The sequence below is a fragment of the Lactuca saligna genome, chromosome 8 (assembly GCF_052625555.1).
Source record: "Lactuca saligna cultivar CGN05327 chromosome 8, ASM5262555v1, whole genome shotgun sequence".
NCBI lineage: Eukaryota > Viridiplantae > Streptophyta > Magnoliopsida > Asterales > Asteraceae > Lactuca > Lactuca saligna.
The window spans coordinates 57,446,495-57,467,219 of NC_136424.1; the positions used below are offsets into that span (position 1 = coordinate 57,446,495).

The 20,725-nt window shown below is 35.2% G+C and overlaps 2 protein-coding genes and 1 non-coding gene across 3 annotated transcripts; 1 reads left to right on the forward strand and 2 right to left on the reverse strand.

Annotated features, from left to right (window-relative positions):
• Positions 1 to 2,523: 2,523 nt before the first annotated feature.
• LOC145013368 (coenzyme Q biosynthesis Coq4 family protein / ubiquinone biosynthesis Coq4 family protein) lies at positions 2,524 to 4,246 on the reverse strand. Its single transcript, XM_078972161.1, has 3 exons — positions 4,074 to 4,246; positions 3,303 to 3,508; positions 2,524 to 3,232 (listed from the first exon to the last, which is right to left on the reverse strand). Exons 2-3 carry the CDS (start codon positions 3,486 to 3,488, stop codon positions 2,738 to 2,740), a joined length of 681 nt encoding a protein of 226 aa, XP_078828287.1. The 5' UTR covers positions 3,489 to 3,508; positions 4,074 to 4,246; the 3' UTR covers positions 2,524 to 2,737.
• A 79-nt stretch (positions 4,247 to 4,325) lies between these two features.
• On the forward strand, positions 4,326 to 4,397 carry TRNAT-CGU (transfer RNA threonine (anticodon CGU)). Its single transcript has one exon. It is a non-coding gene; the product is annotated as a tRNA-Thr (tRNA).
• A 2,777-nt stretch (positions 4,398 to 7,174) lies between these two features.
• RPK1 (receptor-like protein kinase 1) lies at positions 7,175 to 9,379 on the reverse strand. The gene has a single exon (XM_078967732.1). It carries the CDS (start codon positions 9,142 to 9,144, stop codon positions 7,399 to 7,401), a length of 1,746 nt encoding a protein of 581 aa, XP_078823858.1. The 5' UTR covers positions 9,145 to 9,379; the 3' UTR covers positions 7,175 to 7,398.
• Positions 9,380 to 20,725: the final 11,346 nt, after the last annotated feature.

A 20,725-nucleotide genomic window follows, 5' to 3' on the forward strand; every position in this document is an offset into this window, starting at 1 on the left:
ATAAGTATGAGGATCTTTTAATGTAAATATTTTTAAGTTATTACAACTTTTTAATACTTTTTAATTAGAAGTTTATAAACTCTTACTTTTTTTAATACAACGTTTTAAACTAGTATTTAATAAAATATTTTAAAATGTTACAAAATCTGTGAAACACTTTAAAAAAGTTGTAAAAAAAAAGTTTAGAAATAATTGTATGAAAATTATAAAAAAAAAAATGTATGAAAATGTAAACAAAAAAAGTTTAAAAGCTTATAAGAAAATTTTAAAAATACTTATAAAATATATGATTTAAAAGCACTTGTATTAAATTTATATGAAAGTATAAAAACAGTTATATATATATATATATATATATATATATATATATATATATATATATATATATATATATATAAAAGCAAAGTTTAAAACATTAAAATAGAAAGACCTATGGAATATATATATATATATATATATATATATATATATATATATATATATATATATATATATATATATATATATATATATATATATATCATAAAATATTATAAAAAATTATAAAAAGTCTTAAGAAAATTGTATATTATATATATATATATATATATATATATATATATATATATATATATATATATATATATATATATATATATATATATATATAATTTAAGTTGTTAAATATGTGAATATATTTAACAAGTTAAATTGTCAAATATGTATAAAAAAAAAGTCATCTAACGTGAACAATACAAAAAGATAATTACCCTGACAAATCATTTTCTCAAACAATAATCAAGGCAAAGTTTGTTTGGATCAATCCTTAGCTTTGTTTTAAATTTACATTTTGTGTTAGTCATCTTAAATTTTTATGAAACTAATAACTAATTAGGTATGTATATGAAATAATAAAATTTAATTGTTCATTATGGTATTATACAATCCTATTTTTACTTTTTTAAATATTTTATTTTAATTTTTCTTGTTAAACATTATATATCAAAATATTTATTAATAGTGAAAATTATATTATACCGAAATGATATAGGGATGTCAATGTTTTTATATATGATGTTTCTATAGAACCAATTCAAACTATTCATTGGATTTTGAATCATCGGAACTGATTCAATGTAACCAAATATGATCATTCGGACTTTCGAATGAACCCCTCCAATTAAAAATAGATATAATTGTTTTACCGATTGGGTATTTGCTACTAGTATCCAACATATCTAATTGAAATTGTCATGTCAACATTCAATTTTTTTTTATTGAGTTTTACATCCAATTACAACCAACTAAACTACCATACATAATTTTTAAAAGTATTTATGATATAAATAGGTGACAAACTATCTAAAAAGTTTCAAAAATGTTGTTAGAATGTAACAAAATTTTATTTTCACTTTTAAAAGACCATTGTAACCTGGAATTGTAATCTTTTAAAAATAAAAAACGAAATTTGTTGCCTTTAGTTCAATTGTATTTTAAAAACGTTTAAGATATCTTGTTACTCATTTATGTCATTATCTCCCACTTATTACTACCTTGAAGGTTAAATCTGCAACCACTTTAAGGTTGGCAACTTGGCATGTAACCACTTTTGAGACGTAACTATCACATTATTTGAGTATATCTCTTTAATTTGAAATTTTGGATTAGTATTTTAATAGTATCCATTTATAGAAATTCGGTATACGTATTGAATTTCAATCTATGCTTAATGGAAAAAGATTTAACTTGTATCTTAGAAGTGTATATGTTTGTGTGAAGCGATGTTGTAGCAATTCTAGATCCAATACGACACTATAAACCTCCATCGGTGGAGATCAATATAGTAGGAAAAGTTTTGCTACTTACATTTTCAATGAGAATCTATTAGATGTTAATTTATGTTTGGCTTTGCCATTTGTCATATGTTTGATTGTGTTATAACTAACATTTTCAATGAGAATCTATTAGATGCGAAGAATTTTGAAAAATATGATGATGCAACCATGGACCACTCGAGACAGATATCAATTATAGACAAATCATAAAGAAACAACTCACTTACCGAAATGAATGAAAGTGTTAAGTGAACCTAAAAGGCCGACTAGTGTTATTGAAATGAATTATTACAACTTTCCTTAGTGAAAACCCATAAAACCGACTAGTGTCATGAAACTAGTGTGGAGTTTGACAAGTATAACGACACAATTTGGATTAGTTTATACAAAATGGATTGGACAACATAAATAGTGCTTAAGGAAGGTTTTCTCATAACATATTTCACCTTATTTGTAATTTAGGATAAATTTCCATGATTAAAAAAAATCAAAAAGTGATTACATATTTACATGTCAACCTTAAATTGTGGAGGGGTCAACTAATAATAAATAAGAGATAATGTCATAATGACATAAATAGGTAACAAACTTACATAAAACATTTTTAAAATACCATTAGACTATAAATATTATAATGTAACAAACTTTCATTTTTGTTTCTAAAGACCATGGTAACCAGAAAAAACTATTATTATCTGTTATAATGATATTTTAAAAACAAAAATAAAACTTTGCTACCTTCGGACAATATTTATTTAAAAAACAAAATCCGTACTCAAAAAAAATAGCTATTTTACACAACCCCTTATTTCAACTCTTCCAAATCTCCTAATATAATCTAATCGGTCCCACAACCAACATAGGGCAAGTAAAGCTCTGTCTTTAACCTGATACCTGTCTTATAGATTCTCACCTCCTTACTGTTAAACAAGATTCACAGGAGCAGGAATGATACCCCATCTCCTTCTCACATCCTCTAAATCTTCATCAAAATGCTTCTCATAATAAACACACATAAGGTCAGTCGCTTTCATACCTGCCCGAACTGCCCAAGGAAAATAATGACGATAAAACAACACCCGTTGCTTGTCACTAAACCTAGCGGTCCCACCAATAACAGACAAGAAACACATCGGAAGCAACATTTGCTCAAACTCTATGACTTTCAATGCTGACTCACCAATCAAATTTGTTGGAAGGCCAAAAAGGGTGTGCCAAAAATCGTGCACTTCACGTGCACGCATGGCGACATATGCCAGCTCATCAGTTTCCATGAACCTTACAGGTGGCCTATCGTCTGGCGAGAAGTTTCTTGATCCCATGAACTTTGCATATGCTGCCCCAAACGTGTTCTCGGGCAGGTCCCACGCGTGCCCGACATTTTTGGAAATGACACGTGGCCTGTCCAATAGTATTTCCTGGAATATAAAAATAGTTATCATGTTTTTCTTTTACAAATAAAAGATTTACATTTAACAAAAAACATACTCTGCCTTGAGGGTTTGATTTCATTCTTTGAAGAACTCTTTGAAAAGCAGGTTTTCCAGTTGTTTCCCCTAAAGCAGCTATCAAATCGGCTCTTCTTGGATCCACTAATGCACCAACTGCAGACCCAAGGGCAACTGCAGCCTGTTGCCAACCCTTAAGTCTCACTCTGCCAAAACCTTCTGCCATGCTGGATTTGTAATTGTAAGCTGACAAAATTCAACTTTTAAATCATGATAAAAGAAACTCACATTGTAATATTTGAATTGAAAGATGAACTCAGTTGTTAAGGCTGAGAAGCTAGGAGTACCAGTTATTAAACAGAAATGAGAAGCATTATATATAGATGAGAATATGATAGTTGTCATTTTTCCCTAAACATATTGTAAGGGCTAATTACAAAAGGATCCACCAAGGATTTGTTGCAATTCTATGAAGAAGTTCTGACTTCCCTTGTTAACTACAGCCCAATTGAATTGTCAAACTTAATCATCCACAGATACTCAAACACGATGATCAAATTTGATCATCTGAGTTTTTGTATAAATCATTGTGGAATTTTATCAAACAGTTGGTGCTCATAAAATAAACACTACAAAAAGTTGAAACGAAAAATACTAAAAAGGCGACAATTAGGGGTCCATTGAAAAACAAAATCCTTTTCTCAAATACACTTCATCTTCACTACCAGCTGAGATGCAACAAGCAGATAAAAAACATGCAAAAAACAAAAAGAAGCAGCAATATTAAACGAGGACCTAGAAAACGCAATACCAGCAGAGAGAAGAAATCGCTGAAAAAGTTCCGGAGAGGAATTGAAGGTGGTTCGAATAGAACAGCTGAATACTCGACCTCAATTGCTCCTGGGCTTCTCTAATGCGTTTCTTGAATACTCGACGCTCGATGATTTCTTGATCGATGGCAGCAAATTGAAGAAAGAGAGAGGGAAGAATCAACGGAAATAGGGAATAGATGTACTTTTTTCCTTATGGTTTTAACCAACTTTATATGGAGTATATCAACAAAGCCTACGTAGCATAGTGGTAGTGCGTTCCCTTCGTAAGGGAAAGGTCGAGAGTTCGATCCTCTCCGTGGGCTGTTTTTAAATTGATTGTTCAATTACTTTTTTTTTTTTTTTTAATTTTTGAGTTACAAAATGGCCCCCCTGTTTCTTTGAAATTGTTTATGCATGCCCTCTCTATGTTTTTACTATTTAGTGGTTTTTAAAATACTTTGTTATGGTTAATTCATTCAATTTGGTCTCACTTTAAGATTACCATTTGAGGTTCTTGCGAATTGATCCTTAGAAAAGTAATATTAAAAAATTAATTATGTAATCCTTCTTGAACGCGACCTCAGCTCATCATAGATTGCATAGAAGCTCATATCCTCATGTCCATATTTACTATATTTAGTAGAGGAAACCAATTGCATTTTATATTAAAAATTAAATTTTAATAATAAATAAACTGTCTTTAATAAAAAAAATAATATAAAATATATCAAAATATTTTATTAATTTTTCTTTACAAAATAAGACCAATATTGATATAGTTTTCCAAATATAAAATAGATTTCTAGTAAAGTATTTATTTTTAATATTTATTTTTAGTAAAATAAAATAATAATAAATTATATTTTTTAAACAAAATGAGTTTCGGTTGGGTTGTATAGATAGAAGGTAGAAAAATTAGTTATTTATAGAAATATTAGGTTGAATTAGGTTGCTAATGGGGTAGTCTAAGTCCTTTGAACTTCAAAGCGAAATCTTGATGTTGGAACCAATTAAAAATGACCATATTTAAAGTATTTTGAACTCTAAAAGACTTATATAAATATTAGTTATGATCACGATTCTAAAAAGTGCGTTATGACTTAACTTTGATCTTATTGCCAAGTTAAACCTCACGTTATTTAGAATCTTAGTTATAATTTTGAAATTTAAAGAATAATACATTTTTAGAAAATCAAGATTAATGGAGAATTTTTCCATCAAAAAATTTATATGGAAATGCCTCAATTGTTATCTAATTACTAATACTTTGATATTAGATATTTCATATTTGAGATAACATAATGTTATTTTTTTTCTCATTTACATTAAATATCAATCAAGAAAACTTATATGGAAATGCCTTAATTGTTATCTAATTACTAATACTTTGATATTAGATATTTCATATTTGAGATAACATAATGTTTTTTTTTCTCATTTACATTAAATATCAATCAAGAATTCTCTTTGCTTTAATTAAAATACATTTTGTTTATATGATTATTATGTAACCTACTTTGATTTTTGTTATACTTTAACTTTTTGTTATATATAATTAAAATTGATTCTTTTTATATTTGAATTTCAGAAATATTATTAAAATTTTAGATTTTGTTATAGTCTTAATAACTTTCTGTTAAATTTCAGTATAAATTTTTTTTTTAGAATTTCTAATTTTTTTTTTGGATTTTTTACATGTTTTCATGAAATTTCAAAATACATATATTTTACTTTTTTTTACTCTAAAATCCAAATTTTGGATCTCAAATGTTTTTTTTTTTCATAAATATACCTTTAATATGACATAAGGTGGTTTCAAAAATAATTTGATTCATCCCAAAATATCTTATCTAAGACATGATAGTCATTTGAATAAATACATAAAAATGTTAATAACTTATAAGGGTAATAATCTTTACACAATATACACATTTATGGCAAATAAACTTGCTTACCTTGTTCACAAAACACTACTATGACTGACAATTGTAGGTTTAGCTTGTTTTTGACGAATTTGGTATCTCCAACGAGTCTTGTGATAGCATGATTTTCACAACAAGTTCTTTCTAGAATCCAAAACACACAAAAGCAAGGTTTCAATCTTTGATCAACAACTCAATAACACACAGACATGCGCACACACACACACACAAACATCACACCTAGATTTTGATTTGCAGATAAAAAAACACATTTCAATGTTGAAACACAAGAGCACACATATTAAATATGGAACACAAGAAAATACACATTAGATTTGGGTTTTAAAATCAATAACATATTGAACAATATGAATAACGAGACATATCATGGTTGTGATGTCTTTTTGAGGCATTTAATTAAATTATTCCAACTATATTTGGTTAAGTATTGATTTCCTCCTAAATAAGTATATTTGGCGTTTTCTTGCATTCTTATAATATGACGCATAAGTGTTTGGGTTGCTGGAATTGTGACGGATGCATACAAATTTATTGTGTTTTTCCAAGGCCTTGTGGTATGCAATTTTATTAGGATATAGTGCATATGTTTCTAGGCAACAAATGATTTTTTTGTTCTTTTGTTTTTTGTTTTTTCTTTTTGCAAAAATCGAAACTTTTAACATACCATAGGGAAAGCATTTGATTGCTGGAGGGAGAAAGCAACAAAAGCAACACGAGATAGCAACCAAAGAATGACGACTTTGACTAAACCAGAGAATGTCTTGAAACGAGCTACATGCGATGCCGTGGGGAGTGGTCACAACCAAACCACCAACCAACTCAACGTCACGTAGATATTTTATCATTTTACAACCAACCTACCAGGTTGTGGAAATATTGTTCACCGGTTGTTAGTAGTGAAGAGGCAAAAAGGGGGAGAGTGAAAGAGAGAAATTGTGAGGGAAAAATTAAAAAACCAACGAAAATGAGGTCTTCTTCCGTCTTCACAACCACTATAATCCACTTCATAATCAACTCAACGGTCTATAGGACGGTGTTCACCGGTGAATCATATATATATCAGGTAGGAAACTCAGGTGTGGGTGTGAACCCATTCCATATAGCCTGAGTGGCGTATTGGTGATTACGAATCAAAAGTAACACATTTGGGTCTAAGATTTTGATGGGCAAGTTTCATCTCTTCGTATAAAAAAAAATGTACATGTACATGTTCCACTCTTCTGCTCGAAACGCCGGAATCCTTCTAATTTATAATAAGACTTGTATTGAACAACTTATACAAGACAAGTCATGACAATCTATAGTTTACAAATACAATTTACAACACAAGTTATAAAAGAAAAAATTTCATGTCTACATAAGATTACAAACTTCAAAAAAATCAACGGTCAAAATCACGTTGAATATGCCTCAATTTTCTTACAACTTGCCTCATCGTCGGTCTCCCGGAAGGTAATTCCGTCGTACACATCAAACCCAACTTCAACAGATCCAGCAGCACATTTTCCGGTCCCGCCTCCCACATTCCGGCAGTAAAAACCTCCTCCGCCCGCCCCTCTCGCCGGAGCGTCCTCGCCCAAAACACAATCGTGTACCCATTATCTTCTTTCGCAAACGACGGATCCAAAGCCCGTTTATCTGAAATCAATTCAAGTAACATCACTCCATAGCTGTACACATCCGCCTTATCAGAAACCCTACACGCCAGAGCATATTCCGGCGCCACGTATCCAAATGTCCCGGCAACGCCGGTGGTCACATGTGTCTCGAACCCCTCAAGAAGACGTGACAACCCAAAATCAGATAAGCAAGCTTTCAAATCCTTATCTAATAAGATATTGCTGGGTTTTACATCTCGATGAAGTATACGAGGATTACAGTCGTCGTGTAGGAAAGCTAGGGCTCCGGCGATATCTAATGCGATTTTGTGAACCATTTTCAGACCGATTACATGATTTCTTTTGTCCCGAATAAGCTCTTCCAGGCTGCCGCCGGGGAGATAGTTGTAAACGAGAAACATTTCCGATGGGCTAGCGTAGTATCCGATCAACGTTATGAGATTCGAATGTCGGATTCGACCTAGGGTTCGGATTTCGGCGTTGAATTGAGGAACCCCTTGGCACATCTCGACGGTGAGCCGCTTGACCGCGACGGTGATTCCCGGAGATATCTCCGCTCGGTAAGTCGACCCGAAACCGCCGCTCCCGATGCAATTTCTTGATGTGAAGTTCCCGGTTGCTTCAATGACGTTGTTGAAAGTTAATGGTACCCCTACCTCTCGGAAAATCACGAGACGTTCGTTCCCGGAACGTGGCGGAGATGGGATGATGTTGATGCCGTCGACTCGGGAACTCCGTCTCCGGTTCCTCATGTAAAAGTAGACAATGATGACAACCAAAAGAATTAGAACAATGAGTGATGCGACTAAAATTAACACCCATTCAAAGGGACTTAATCCTTTTTTGTTCACGCCATTGCCCCTGGAATCTTGAAGCGCACGCCGTGGCTGTGGCGGCAACACCGGTAAAACGTCAGGAATAGGCCCTTGGATTCGGTTTCCAGTGAGATTTAGAACGCTTAAATTCTTACATTCTTCGAATGATTTGTGGATTTTCCCAGATAATCTGTTAAACCCTAAATTAAGAACCTTCAACTTCTTCAAATTGGAGAAATCGACCATGGATAAGTCTCCGGTAATCAAATTCCCTTCAATGTCGATCACTTCAAGACTCTTTAACCCCCAGATTTCATTAGGCAACTCACCGGCGATTCGATTAAATGGAATTGACAGAACCTTAAGTTCCAAAAACTTCCCAATTACATTTGACAATTTCCCACCTAAAAATTTCCCCTTTTTAGGGTCAAAATGGTGATTACTCAAACAAGAACTCGAATGACCAAAATTACCTCCTGGTATTCTCAGCTCAGAAACCCTACCATGTGAGTTGCACGTGACTCCAAACCAAGAACAGTGATCCGGGGCTGTATATTTCCAGCTTGATAGCATGTTGTGAGGATCGAAAATGGCGTTCTTGAGCTCCAAAAGTTGACCCTTGTCTAAAAAGTCAACAACTTTCCCAGAAACCGAACAGAACAACAACAGACAAAACAGAGCAAATAAACCCATCTCTTTTATTTGTTCGAAATCAAAACTTATTGCAGAAATCGATTCACATAAGCTTTTTCAAGACTTTGGTGTTGGAAAGAGCTTGAAAAAAGGAGTTAATTTTGGGGGGAAATTGGAAATAGAAGCGTGCAAGAAGGTTTCTTCATGGGTTTGTTTGATTTTGCGTTTAGTTTGATTTGGTATTCTAATTGGTAATTTGGTTTTGATTGGTGGTGGCAGGGCCGCGTGAGGCAGTGGAGCCCGGTGGAATTATGGGTGGATCGTCAAAGTCAAAAGGGTGGTCACCCAGTCAACACACGGCGGTTCTATTGGAAAAATAATAACACGCAACGTATGGAAAACAGTCGACAAGTCGGTGACTGGAGTAGACTTTAGGCATTTTGAAGCCAATCACTTTGCTGACTGGACTGCCAACCTATTAACTTTTATTTATCTTTCAAAAATATCACCTTTTCAAGAAAAAGGTTACTTTTTTTTTTTTGACAACTTACGAGTGAACATTTTCTTCAAAAATAATAATTAAAAAATAATTGTAATGTTGAACATTTTCTTCAAAAACAATAATAAAAATAATAATCGTAATGTTGAACGCCTCAACGATTTGAATCTGGGTTAACTTTATTTTGAAAGAGTTTTATATCAAATGATTATCATTATTTTATATTGTAAAAGTTAAAGCCGGTGAGGCCTTCCGGTATGGGAGGGAAAACTACGCATAGAAGCTGACATGGCAAACCAACTTACGCGTGAACACCGTTTCAAGAGCACATAGGTAGCTTGTGGTGTAGTACTATTCACGGACGATGACAGCCAATAGGGAAGGAGAGAGAAACTAACGGTCATATATTCAATCGTTTAATCAATATATATATATATATATATATATATATATATATATATATATATATATATATATATATATATATATATGAAAAGTGAATATGTGGTTGTTATTTAGATAAACTTAGATATAAAACCTTGTAAACGATGTAATTTAAACAAAATATATCAATTTTCAATTTCTTTTAATTTTATTTTAATAGTATACCATTGAATTGAATCAAATTATGGAATGAAAAAGATCAATTATATATCCTTTTATTGCAAATAATTCTAGAAGTTTATAGGGAAGGTAAAGAACTAATATTTTTTAACGAATATAACTCAAACGTTTTGTCATTAAATTTAAAAAATATATCCAATGATTTTGTGAAAAGTTTGATTGAGTTATTGCGTGTTCTTCTTTTATCTTTTATTCTATTAGTTTTCATTTAAAATTTAGTAGGGTTGATTAAATAGTCATGACTTTCAATGCTTTAAGTTCTTAGATACATTGAAGAAAAAGAACATAAATTCGATCGGTTTAGTAAGTCATGTGATTAAGGAATAATATTAAATGAGATATCATGATTAGTTTGGAAATATATGGATCAAAATTGCATAGTTTGTAGGGTTCTATATATAAGCTTAGTGTAACATCCCAAGTTCAGAAGCAAGAGTTCAGGGGTGTAAATTGTACATTGAGGGAGCTACTCGATGAGTAGGTGCGGTTACTTGTCGAGTCGGAGCGGGATTTGGTTGCGAGTTAAGTGACCAACTCGCTGAGTCGGTAGCTGGACTCGACGAGTAGGACAAATCTATGGATTAGAGGAACAGATCTGACCTCAGGAGATCAATGGAGTTTGTGCATGGCATGTACTCGCCAAGTTGTTCTTGAGACTCGGCGAGTTGAGTCGGGGTGGCCCCGCGATTCATACCTGGGGACTCATCGAGTAAAGGGAGGGACTCGATGAGTTAAACGGGACTAAAAGAGTTAGTGGACACATGTGGACTCGCCGAGTTGCCCAAGTGCACTCGATGAGTCAGGTCAAAGTTTGACCGTTGACTTTGGTTGACTTTTAGGGTTTGGTCAACAATGAGGGCCTTTGAGCCAAAGGAGGGGTAAAATGGTCTTTAACCCTTCCGAGGGTGCCTAGAGAGGGTTAAGTCTAGTTCTGAGAGTTATATTTATAAGAGTATTACTTTATGTGCTTAGGCGGAGGCTAGATCGTATTTCTACTGAGTCAATGATTTACTAGGACATCTGAGGTGAGTCTTCTCACTATACTTTACCTTGAGTGGTAATTAGAGATATGTGCAGAGTTATCGTATGCTATTATGTGATGTGTTGTACTTCATTATTTCTATGTGGTTTATATCATGTGTATATCAAAGTATATCAGAGTTAGAACCGAAAGGTTCACAGAGTTAGGACCAGAAGGTCCACAGAGTTAGGGTCCATCGGCCCACAGAGTTATAGCCTCGAGTGGCTAGTAGGTGTTATGTATGGTATTTTGGGGAACTCACTAAGCTTTATGCTTACAGTGTTATGTGTTATGTGTTTCAGGTACCAGTGATGATCGCGGGAAGGTGCCGACATGATTCGTACACACGCATGGATTTTTATGTATTTTGATCTTGGGAAATATTTTGTGAAACAAAGTTATGATACAATGGGATTTTGTTGATAAATGTGTTTGGAAAAATGTGTTTAAAAATGTGAAAATTTGTTTTAAATTTTACGGTGTTACAATTTGGTATCAGAGCCTTGGTTTGAGGGATTCAGATGCAACTTCGGGCGTATCTAGACTCAAACTGAGGATTTTAGGGAAATTTTTTTTTTAATAATAAAGTAATTTTTTTTAAAAGGAGTAAAAAGAGTTTTGAAACAAACAGAGCAGAGTCGTGTGTACGATCAGCCAGCACCCGAACGGTGATTTCCCAAAATACCCTTACCATAAGTTGTAAAAGAAATGTTATGCTGTGACATCCCCAATTTCACGGCCAGAAAAGACCGATTTTGTTTACACTTTATTTCAAAATCAGAGTAACCTTTTAATAAAAGAATTGCGCAATTTGTCCCAAAACAATAATATGATAAAGATTTATCAAAAGCATTTCCTTAGAAATGTATTTCATTAAAAGACTTGGGATGTCATGTTCGATACAGTACATAAGTATAAACAGTACATTATAAGTCTTACAACAATTATTTACAACTAATGGCCTATAATCCAAAAGTCCTTCATCATCATCATAATTATGCTCTGAGTCCACTACCTGTAAAACAGAAAGCTGATTGGGTCATGCTTGGGAGCCTGGTAAGCATATAGGGTTTTCAACCCACAAATAATAATAAAGTTATTAATTTCATCGATCAACAATAAATTTATTAATTTCATCAACCAACAATAACCCTGATTATCCATTCCCGTTATCCTCACTTTACGTCCCTAAACACCTATACAAGGGACCTACTCTAAGGATTTTATCATCGAGATGGACACTACTGCTAAGGGGGTTCCTCAACAATAAATGTCCTAAAGGAAACCATGAGGGGGATGGAGTACACCGGTGAACACATCGTTCACAACACCTACAGGTTGCGAGCTTGCTAGCGTTCCACTAAACTGTCTAGAAGAGTCTGTGGTCGTCATCCATACTCCGCTAGATGACTGGAACAACAACAACATCGAGGCCTCTCATCATTTTAACACACATCAACTATTTTGTCTACCCATGTTCTACCCAACATATTTGTAGATAAAATACATATACAGTTTATAACTTGTATAAAACATTGTTTTCAACAATCATATGAAATAAACAATCAATATAATTACACATAACACGTATTTTATAGAAAATACTTCATATCTATGTGTAAGATGAAAATGACTATACACTCACTTGATTTGATGATAATCGGACAACAATTCGTTCCTTAAAATGATCGTTTTTGATAAAACTGGGAGTTTTATTGAGAAACCGGGCTCTGCGAGAGTTGGAGCTTCAAAACCGAAAAGATAAAATTTTTAGGGTTTTCGGGCACTTCGGGATGTATTCCGGGCTTTAAAAATGATACTGGGGCTTCGGGGGAAGTCAAAATAGTCAAAATATAAGTTTAGGGGTGAAAAATGTCAAGTTTTCAAAAGTAGTCGGGAGATCTCGCAGCCCCCCTATTTATAGGGTGCGAGGCCGAGGTCTCCGTGGCTGAGAAGCTTCCACGTAGCTGCTTGTGAGGCTCGATGACGAAGGGAGGAGGTGGCTGTGAGGGAACGAGGCGCGTGGCAGCAGCGAGGCGAGACACGGAGGCGGCTACGAGGGTCGGACATGTCTCTGCGAGGTTCGGACACGCGGCGGCCACAAGGCGGCTTCTGATTGGCCGAGGCTTCGGTCTGAGGGAATTGCGACACACGTCTGGTCCCGATTCGGCCACGTCTTCGGTGACGCAGCAGCTTCGGCCTCAATGACGTGTCCGGTTACTGTTCATGCGAAAATTTCCGAATTTTGAGCCCCGAACTTCTAAAATCCATAACTTTCGCATACGGGCTCCGTTTTTGACGTTATTTATATGCACGCGTAGCTAAAATCATGCTCTACAACTTTTGTTCAGACTTCATCCGCTAATTTTGACTTTAATTTTAATATTATTATTTTTAACAGATTGGGACAGGAAAATCCGTTAAAAATTCATAACTTCTTCATCCGACGTCCGTTTTTGTCAGTATTTTTACCATTGTACTACTATTGACGAGACCTTCGATTCTCTTTTAGGTTGTGTCGGCTAAATTTCGCTCGATCTTAAATTCGAGTATTTAGCTGTCTACTGCTAAGCTAAAACTTAGAAAAATCATAACTTCCTCATACAAAGTGAGATTTGGGCATTCTTTTTATCGAACTTCTCAGTTTAACGAATACTACGACTTTAGTTTAGATTGTTAAGGCTAAAAAGCAATTTATCGTAATATTCACTTTTTACGCTTCCTGGTGCCGTGCCGGTTTTGTCACGAAACTTCGACAGGTCATAACTTCTTCGTTATAACTCAGATTTCGACATTCTTTATATCTCCAGAATCCTTGTTTCAGCCACTACAACTTTCTTAAAAGATATCAGCTTTTTATAATATTTATTTTAAATGCTTATTTTTATTATTAATTAATTAAATCATAATAATTAAGCAAATAAGCATATAATTCACATAATATTCACATAATTCCTCTTTACTATTTCAAAATGAGTTACAAAGGTTGACCAAGACTATTACAACTTTATTAATGCTTTTAGCCCAGAAACACGGGCGTTACAATTCTCTCCCCCTTAGGATGATTCCGTCCTCGGAATCACACATCAGCAAACAAATACGGGTAGCGACTCATCATGTCACTCTCCGTTTCCCATGTGAGATTTGGCCCATTCGTATGTTTCCATTGCACAAGCACTAAATCGACCATCTTGCGTCGCAACGTTTTAGTCTTACGGTAAACGATTGCCTCTGGTTCTTCGATTAACCTCTTGCTTTCATCCAATCTTAACTCAGATATTGGAATTATGTCGGGAATATCTCCTGTGAACTTCCTTAAATAACACACATGGAAAGTGTTATGAATACCATCTAGTTCTTCTGGTACTTCTAGCTTGTAAGCTTGATTCCCAATCCTCTGAAGAACTTTAAATGGTCCAATAAACCTTGGACTACACTTTCCCCTTTTACCAAATCTTATAAGTCCCTTCCACGGCGAGACTTTAAGCAAAACCGAATCACCAAATTCGAATGTTATCGATTTTATTTTCTTGTTAGCATAGCTCTTTTGACGATCTTGAGCTGCTAACATCCTTTCCCTAATCATTTTCAACTTTTCAGCAGTCTGATGGACTATCTCAGGTCCCATAAACTGCTTTTCTCCAGCTTCAAGCCAACAAGACGGCGTACGACACTTCTGTCCATACAATGCGTGATAAGGTGCCATCTTTATGCTCGAGTGGAAACTATTGTTGTAGGAAAATTCTACTAAAGGTAAATGTTCATCCCAGTTACCTTGGAATTCCAGGGTACATGCTCTCAGCATATCTTCAAGTGTTTGTATTGTTCTTTCGCTCTGACCATAATTTTGTGGATGGTAAGTTGTACTTAAACACAACTTGGTACCCATTTCCTCTTGTAGACTTTTCCAAAATCGTGATGTGAAACGACTATCATGATCTGATACAATTGTTAGAGGAACACCGTGAAGTCTCACAATTTCCTTCACGTAAGCATTCGCAAGCTTATCCATAGACCATTTTTCATTGGCTGCTATGAAGTGTGCACTCTTGGTGAAATGATCCACGACCACCCAAATCATGTCGTGACCGTTCTTTGTTCTGGGTAGTTTAGTCACAAAATCCATGGTGATGTCTTCCCATTTACCCATGGGTACAGGTAAAGGTTCTAAACTCCCATATGGTTTCTGATGTTGTGCCTTAACTCTTGCACATGTCACACATTCGGCCACATAGTTAGCAACATCGAGCCTCATCGTTGGCCACCAGTAATAGGGTTTTAAATCCCTATACATTTTCGTACTGCCGGGATGAATCGAGTACATGGTCTTGTGAGCTTCTTCCATCAGAACATCTCTTACTCCTCCCGTCTTAGGTACCCAAATCCTATCTTGAATCCAAAATTCACATTTGGAGAACTTTGCATACAACTTCTCCTTTTTCAGAACTTCTAGCACTTCATGTAGATGCTTTTCATGCTCCTCTTGGCTTTTCGAGTAGATGAGAATGTCGTCGATGAACACTATCACAGATTTATCAAGGAATGGTTTACAAACCCTGTTCATCAAATTCATGAATATTGCATGAGCATTGGTTAGCCCAAATGACATAACCAAGAACTCATAATGTCCATATCTTGTTATGAATATAGTCTTTTCGATATCCTGCTCTCTTACCTTTAGTTGATGGTATCCCAACCTAAGATCGATCTTCGAGAAATAGCTCGAACCCTGTAACTGATCGAACAGGTCATCGATCCTTGGCAACGGGTACTTGTTCTTTATCGTTGCTTTGTTCAGCTCTCTGTAATCAATACACATTCTCATGCTTCCGTCTTTCTTCTTTACGAATAACACCAGAGCTCCCCAGGGTGATGAATCAGGTCGAATGAAACCGCTGTCCAACAGCTCCTGAAGTTGCGTCATGAGCTCCCTCATCTCTGTTGGTGCTAATCGGTAAGGTGCCTTTGCTATCGGTGTTGTTGCTGGTAACAAGTCTATACGAAACTCCACTTGCCTATCAGGTGGTAATCCGGGAAGATCTTCAGGAAAGACTTCTAGATAATCACATACAACTGGTATATTCTGCACCTCTTTCTTCTCCTTCTTAGCATCAATTACGAATGCCAAGTACGACGCACATCCTTTGGACAAACATTTCCTGTCTTTCATCCGGGAGATAATTCCAGAATTCACTCTGCGTTTGTCCCCATACACCATAAATGATTCTCTTTGGGTGGGTTCACCCTTACAATCTTCTTCTTGCAAAGAATCTCATAATCGTTGGCGCTAAGCCAATCCATACCCAAAACGATGTCGAAACCGTTTAACTCTATGGGTAATAGCTCTTCGTGAAATTCGTTTCCGTTTAGGTCAATGATGTTGTTCCTAATATGATTACTAACAGGTACGAATTTGCCACTGGCAACTTCTACAATCAGGGTATTATCAAGTTTTTCTACAGGTAATGCTAATTTCCCACCAAATTTATGCGACACAAAGGAGTAGTTGGCTACGGAATCAAATAGTATGTTTGCAGGCAAACCATTTACAAGAAAGGTACCTAAAGCGACGTCTGCTGCCTCCTTTGCAGCCTCAAGCGTCATCTGGAAGGCTCTCGCCTTCGGCTTTGGTGGTATGTTGGGTCTTCTTGCCTCCTTCTTCTTTGGGCAATCCTTTGAAATGTGCCCCTCCTCGTTGCACTCATAACAGACCATCTTAGTGAACGTGCATTCGTTGGCATAGTGCCCAGACTTTCCACATTTGAAATAAGTGACCCCTCCGTCACACTTCCCAGAGTGCTTCTTCTTACACTTGTCACACCACTTCGCTTCTGATCCTCCTCCTCTCGAACCAGACTTCGAGAATCTACTCTTCTTGTTGGATTTCGACGACCCATCGAACTTCCGTTTCTCACCAACCTCAGCCCTTTCTAGACCTCTTTCCTTTTATTGGGTCTCCACACTCTTAGCTGCTCGAACAACTAATTTCAGAGTGGTTGCCATCTTTACTGTTGGGCCAAAGTCAGCCGGCAGTCCGTTTGCGAACTTCTCAACTTTGGAAAGTTTGGTTGGCACTAGGTATGGAAACAACTTCATCTTTTCCGTGAATGCAACAGCATAGTCATCGATGCTCATTTCCCCCTTTTTCAAATTTTGGAACTCATTGTTCAGATCAGTCAGATCTATCTCTGAACTGTATTGTGCCTTCAGTTGTTCCAAGAACTCATCCCACGACATTTTCAGAGCTTCTCCTCGCGGCATTGTATGTGCCAATAGCTTCCACCAACTCAAGACTCCAGTTTTCAATTGTCTCACAGCGAAGACAATCTTCTGCTTCTCGCTACAATCGCAACTTTCAAACACCATTTCCATCTCGGAGATCCAGTCCATGATCTCAACAGGCTTTGGGCTTCCTGAGAAACTTGGTGGTTTCGCACCCAAGAAATTTTTATACATCCGCCCATCTTTGTTGTTTCTCCCTTCTGGGTCATCCCTTTGCTTACCTTGAGTCCCTATTTGACTCACTTGGCGGCTGTAGTTCCCTTCCTCGGATTGCTCGGGAACTGGCTCCATCGGTTCAACATGTATGGTAGATTCGTCCCTATTCTCGTGGAGAATCCGTCTCATTTCTTCCCTTTGTTCAGCTAGCATAGCCTGAATTACGGCTTGAACTCCAGCCATAGTGACTGGCTCAGGTGCAACTTCTTCAACAACAGGTATTTTCTGAACCACTGGGGGTTGGTTCCTATCTCCTTTTGCGTTTACGTTTCTGCTACGGGTCTTTGCCATCTTGATCTATACACCGAATAAGGTGAATTTAGATCTTTATTCACTGTAGACTCCGAAACGTTTACATGCTAGTTCTAATATCGTAATCATAAGCTTAGAATCCTACACACATAAGGTTTTCCAGATCCGGTCGGCAACAGACCATAGATCTGAACAATAATATCATGTATAGTAAACACATAACATTTAGCACATAAAAAGCATTTTAGGCATCTTTCCTAAAATATACTAGTGCTCACACCTCACAATAATTGCTTAGCATTCTAAGTTTAAGTCTAGAAATCCTACAAATTCCTAGTTCGCTTAAACTAATGCTCTGATACCAACTGTGTGTTGGATTAATGTCTAAGTCCATAACTATAATTGGTAAGACTTGACCCGACCCGACATGGTCCATTTGGGTTGCATACCATCATGCACTTGGATAGACTATAATGAGAGAAATAAGACACTTATGGTTATTAATATATTATAAGTTCTAGTATATTAATAATAAGAATAATAAGATTATTTAATTAGTATTGATCAAGAATTAATCTAGGATTCATTAAGTGATCAAAAGAAGACTAATTAAATATATGAGTTGATTGTGTAAATCATCCATACTTATATAGTGGGCTAATGCTCCATGGATAATCAAGTTGGGCTAAAACCCATAGGATGGTCCATGGATGCTCCATGGTGTATTTGAACCCATGGATCCAAGGAAATGGAAAGCCATGACAATTAAGGATTTACCCTAATTGTAACACTATATAAAGATCTTATTCTTGACAAAAATCGGCCACTAGAATCACTTTAGAAAGTGAAGAAGAGGGCTAGCCGATTTCATAAAGTGTAGAACTCTCTCAAGTTATTCTAAGTGTTTTGATGATTGTGATACCATTTGAGGCTTCCACACTATTGGGGCTAGGCAATCAAGCTTCATGAAGACTTTCTACATCAAAGAGGTATGTATTCTATCTTGTTACACTCATTGTTTTGTATGCTAGATTAGGATAATACCTTGGATGTTCTTATTTGCATGTATAATGGAGAAAACATAGATCCAAGGTATTTAGGGTTGCATGTACACTTAGGAGTGTTAGAATGCTCAAAAACCAACAGTGGTATCAGAGCCTAGGCTTGTTTTCTTGTTATACCTGCAAAACTGCTTAAAAAAATCGAAAGTGTTGCTGTTTGATCATCAGACTCGGTGAGTCCATGCCTAAAAATTGATCAAAACGATCCAACTCGCCGAGTCGGTTCATGCACTCGATGAGTTGGACCCCCAGACAGCATATTTTCGAGGTTTTTGGCTAGAAATGGACTATGAACATTACCCTAAGTTGTTTTTGAACTTATAAACTTGTTTTTAATGTGGTAATGTTCATGCTAATCCATTTTCAAAGATAATTGTCAATAGATTCATGTTTTGTATTAGTTTAAGGTTTAGACTAATTACATGAGAAATTTTGATTTGAATTATCTTGTTCTTATGAGTTGCTTAAATTAATAGAAAAGTTAATTGAAATAGTTGGTTTCAATCCATTTTAATCTAAGAGTTGAGTATAAAATGTGTTTATGTAACTTGTCTTCAAGTTACATGAAGAGTCACATTAAAGACTCATAAAACTCATAAAAGTTGGTAATGGTTACAAAATGAAGAGTCTTGTGTCATTGAATTTTTTTTATGACTCCATAACTTGTCCTCAAGTTATGGAAGTTCAAGAGTCACTTCATTAAAGAGTAAAAGTGTAACCTTAATTAATTCCATAAGTTATAAAAATAAAGAAAAGTTAATTCTTTTATTAGTTTAAAGTCTTCCATAAGTTATGGAACTTGAAGAGTTTTTTTGGATTAAAGCTACTTTAAACACATAAGTTATCGAATTAATTAGTTTTGAATAGTTTCAAAACTTGCCCTCAAGTTTTGGAATTTGAAAAGTTTTCACTTATGAATACTTTAATTCCAAGTTAGCCCTTAGAATTCTAAAGAGTTAAAATTCAACACTTATACTATTTATAACATTAATGGTTAATTATATATATATATATATATATATATATATATATATATATATATATATATATATGTATAAGAACAAGTCGTTTTACCGTTAGTAGGCCTCATTCACGAAACCGGTGTATAAGGTGGGTATAAGGTTGTTGCCTATAAAATGACGACTTAATGGGTGTCCACTCTCACCCACCGCTTGCTTGACTGGTGGAGGGTCGTTAGCCGAACGGGTAGGACAATGACTTTAAATTCTCCCTTCATTAAAAGTATTAATGATAAATACTAAGTAACTAAAATCTTAATAATTCCCAATCTTAGTTACTTTAGGAAAAATGTGAATTTGGTGCTAGCCCATGGAATTCACACTTTGTACCTTACCAAGTCATTGGTGGAGCGTGTGTGGTTAACCGACACACTAACTTGGACTAGTAAGGACCACGAAGGGTGACTTAATGTTTGTCATAGATCAATGGAGCGTGTGTGGTTAACCGGCACATTGATTAGGTGATAATATTAAGGGTACCAAGTGAATTGGTATGGTTATTCACACCTTGTTTTGTGATCCTCGGCATCCCAGTCACAAAATTTGAGAGGGCACACTCGAGATTGAAACATGCCATTGAAAAGTTCAATGAATCTCAAAAGATCTAGGAATTTCAAATCCAATTAAAACCTAATAAATTATTTCGTTTTTCATGGTGGAAATTGGT

Excerpts from the sequence above, each read along its gene's own strand:
- LOC145013368 (XM_078972161.1), bottom strand. The coding sequence starts at position 3,488 with ATGGCAGAAGGTTTTGGCAGAGTGAGACTTAAGGGTTGGCAACAGGCT. Across the intron at positions 3,233-3,302 it reads AATCAAACCCTCAAGGCAGA|GAAATACTATTGGACAGGCC; the intron begins GTATGTTTTTTG and ends TTTATATTCCAG.
- RPK1 (XM_078967732.1), bottom strand. The coding sequence starts at position 9,144 with ATGGGTTTATTTGCTCTGTTTTGTCTGTTGTTGTTCTGTTCGGTTTCT.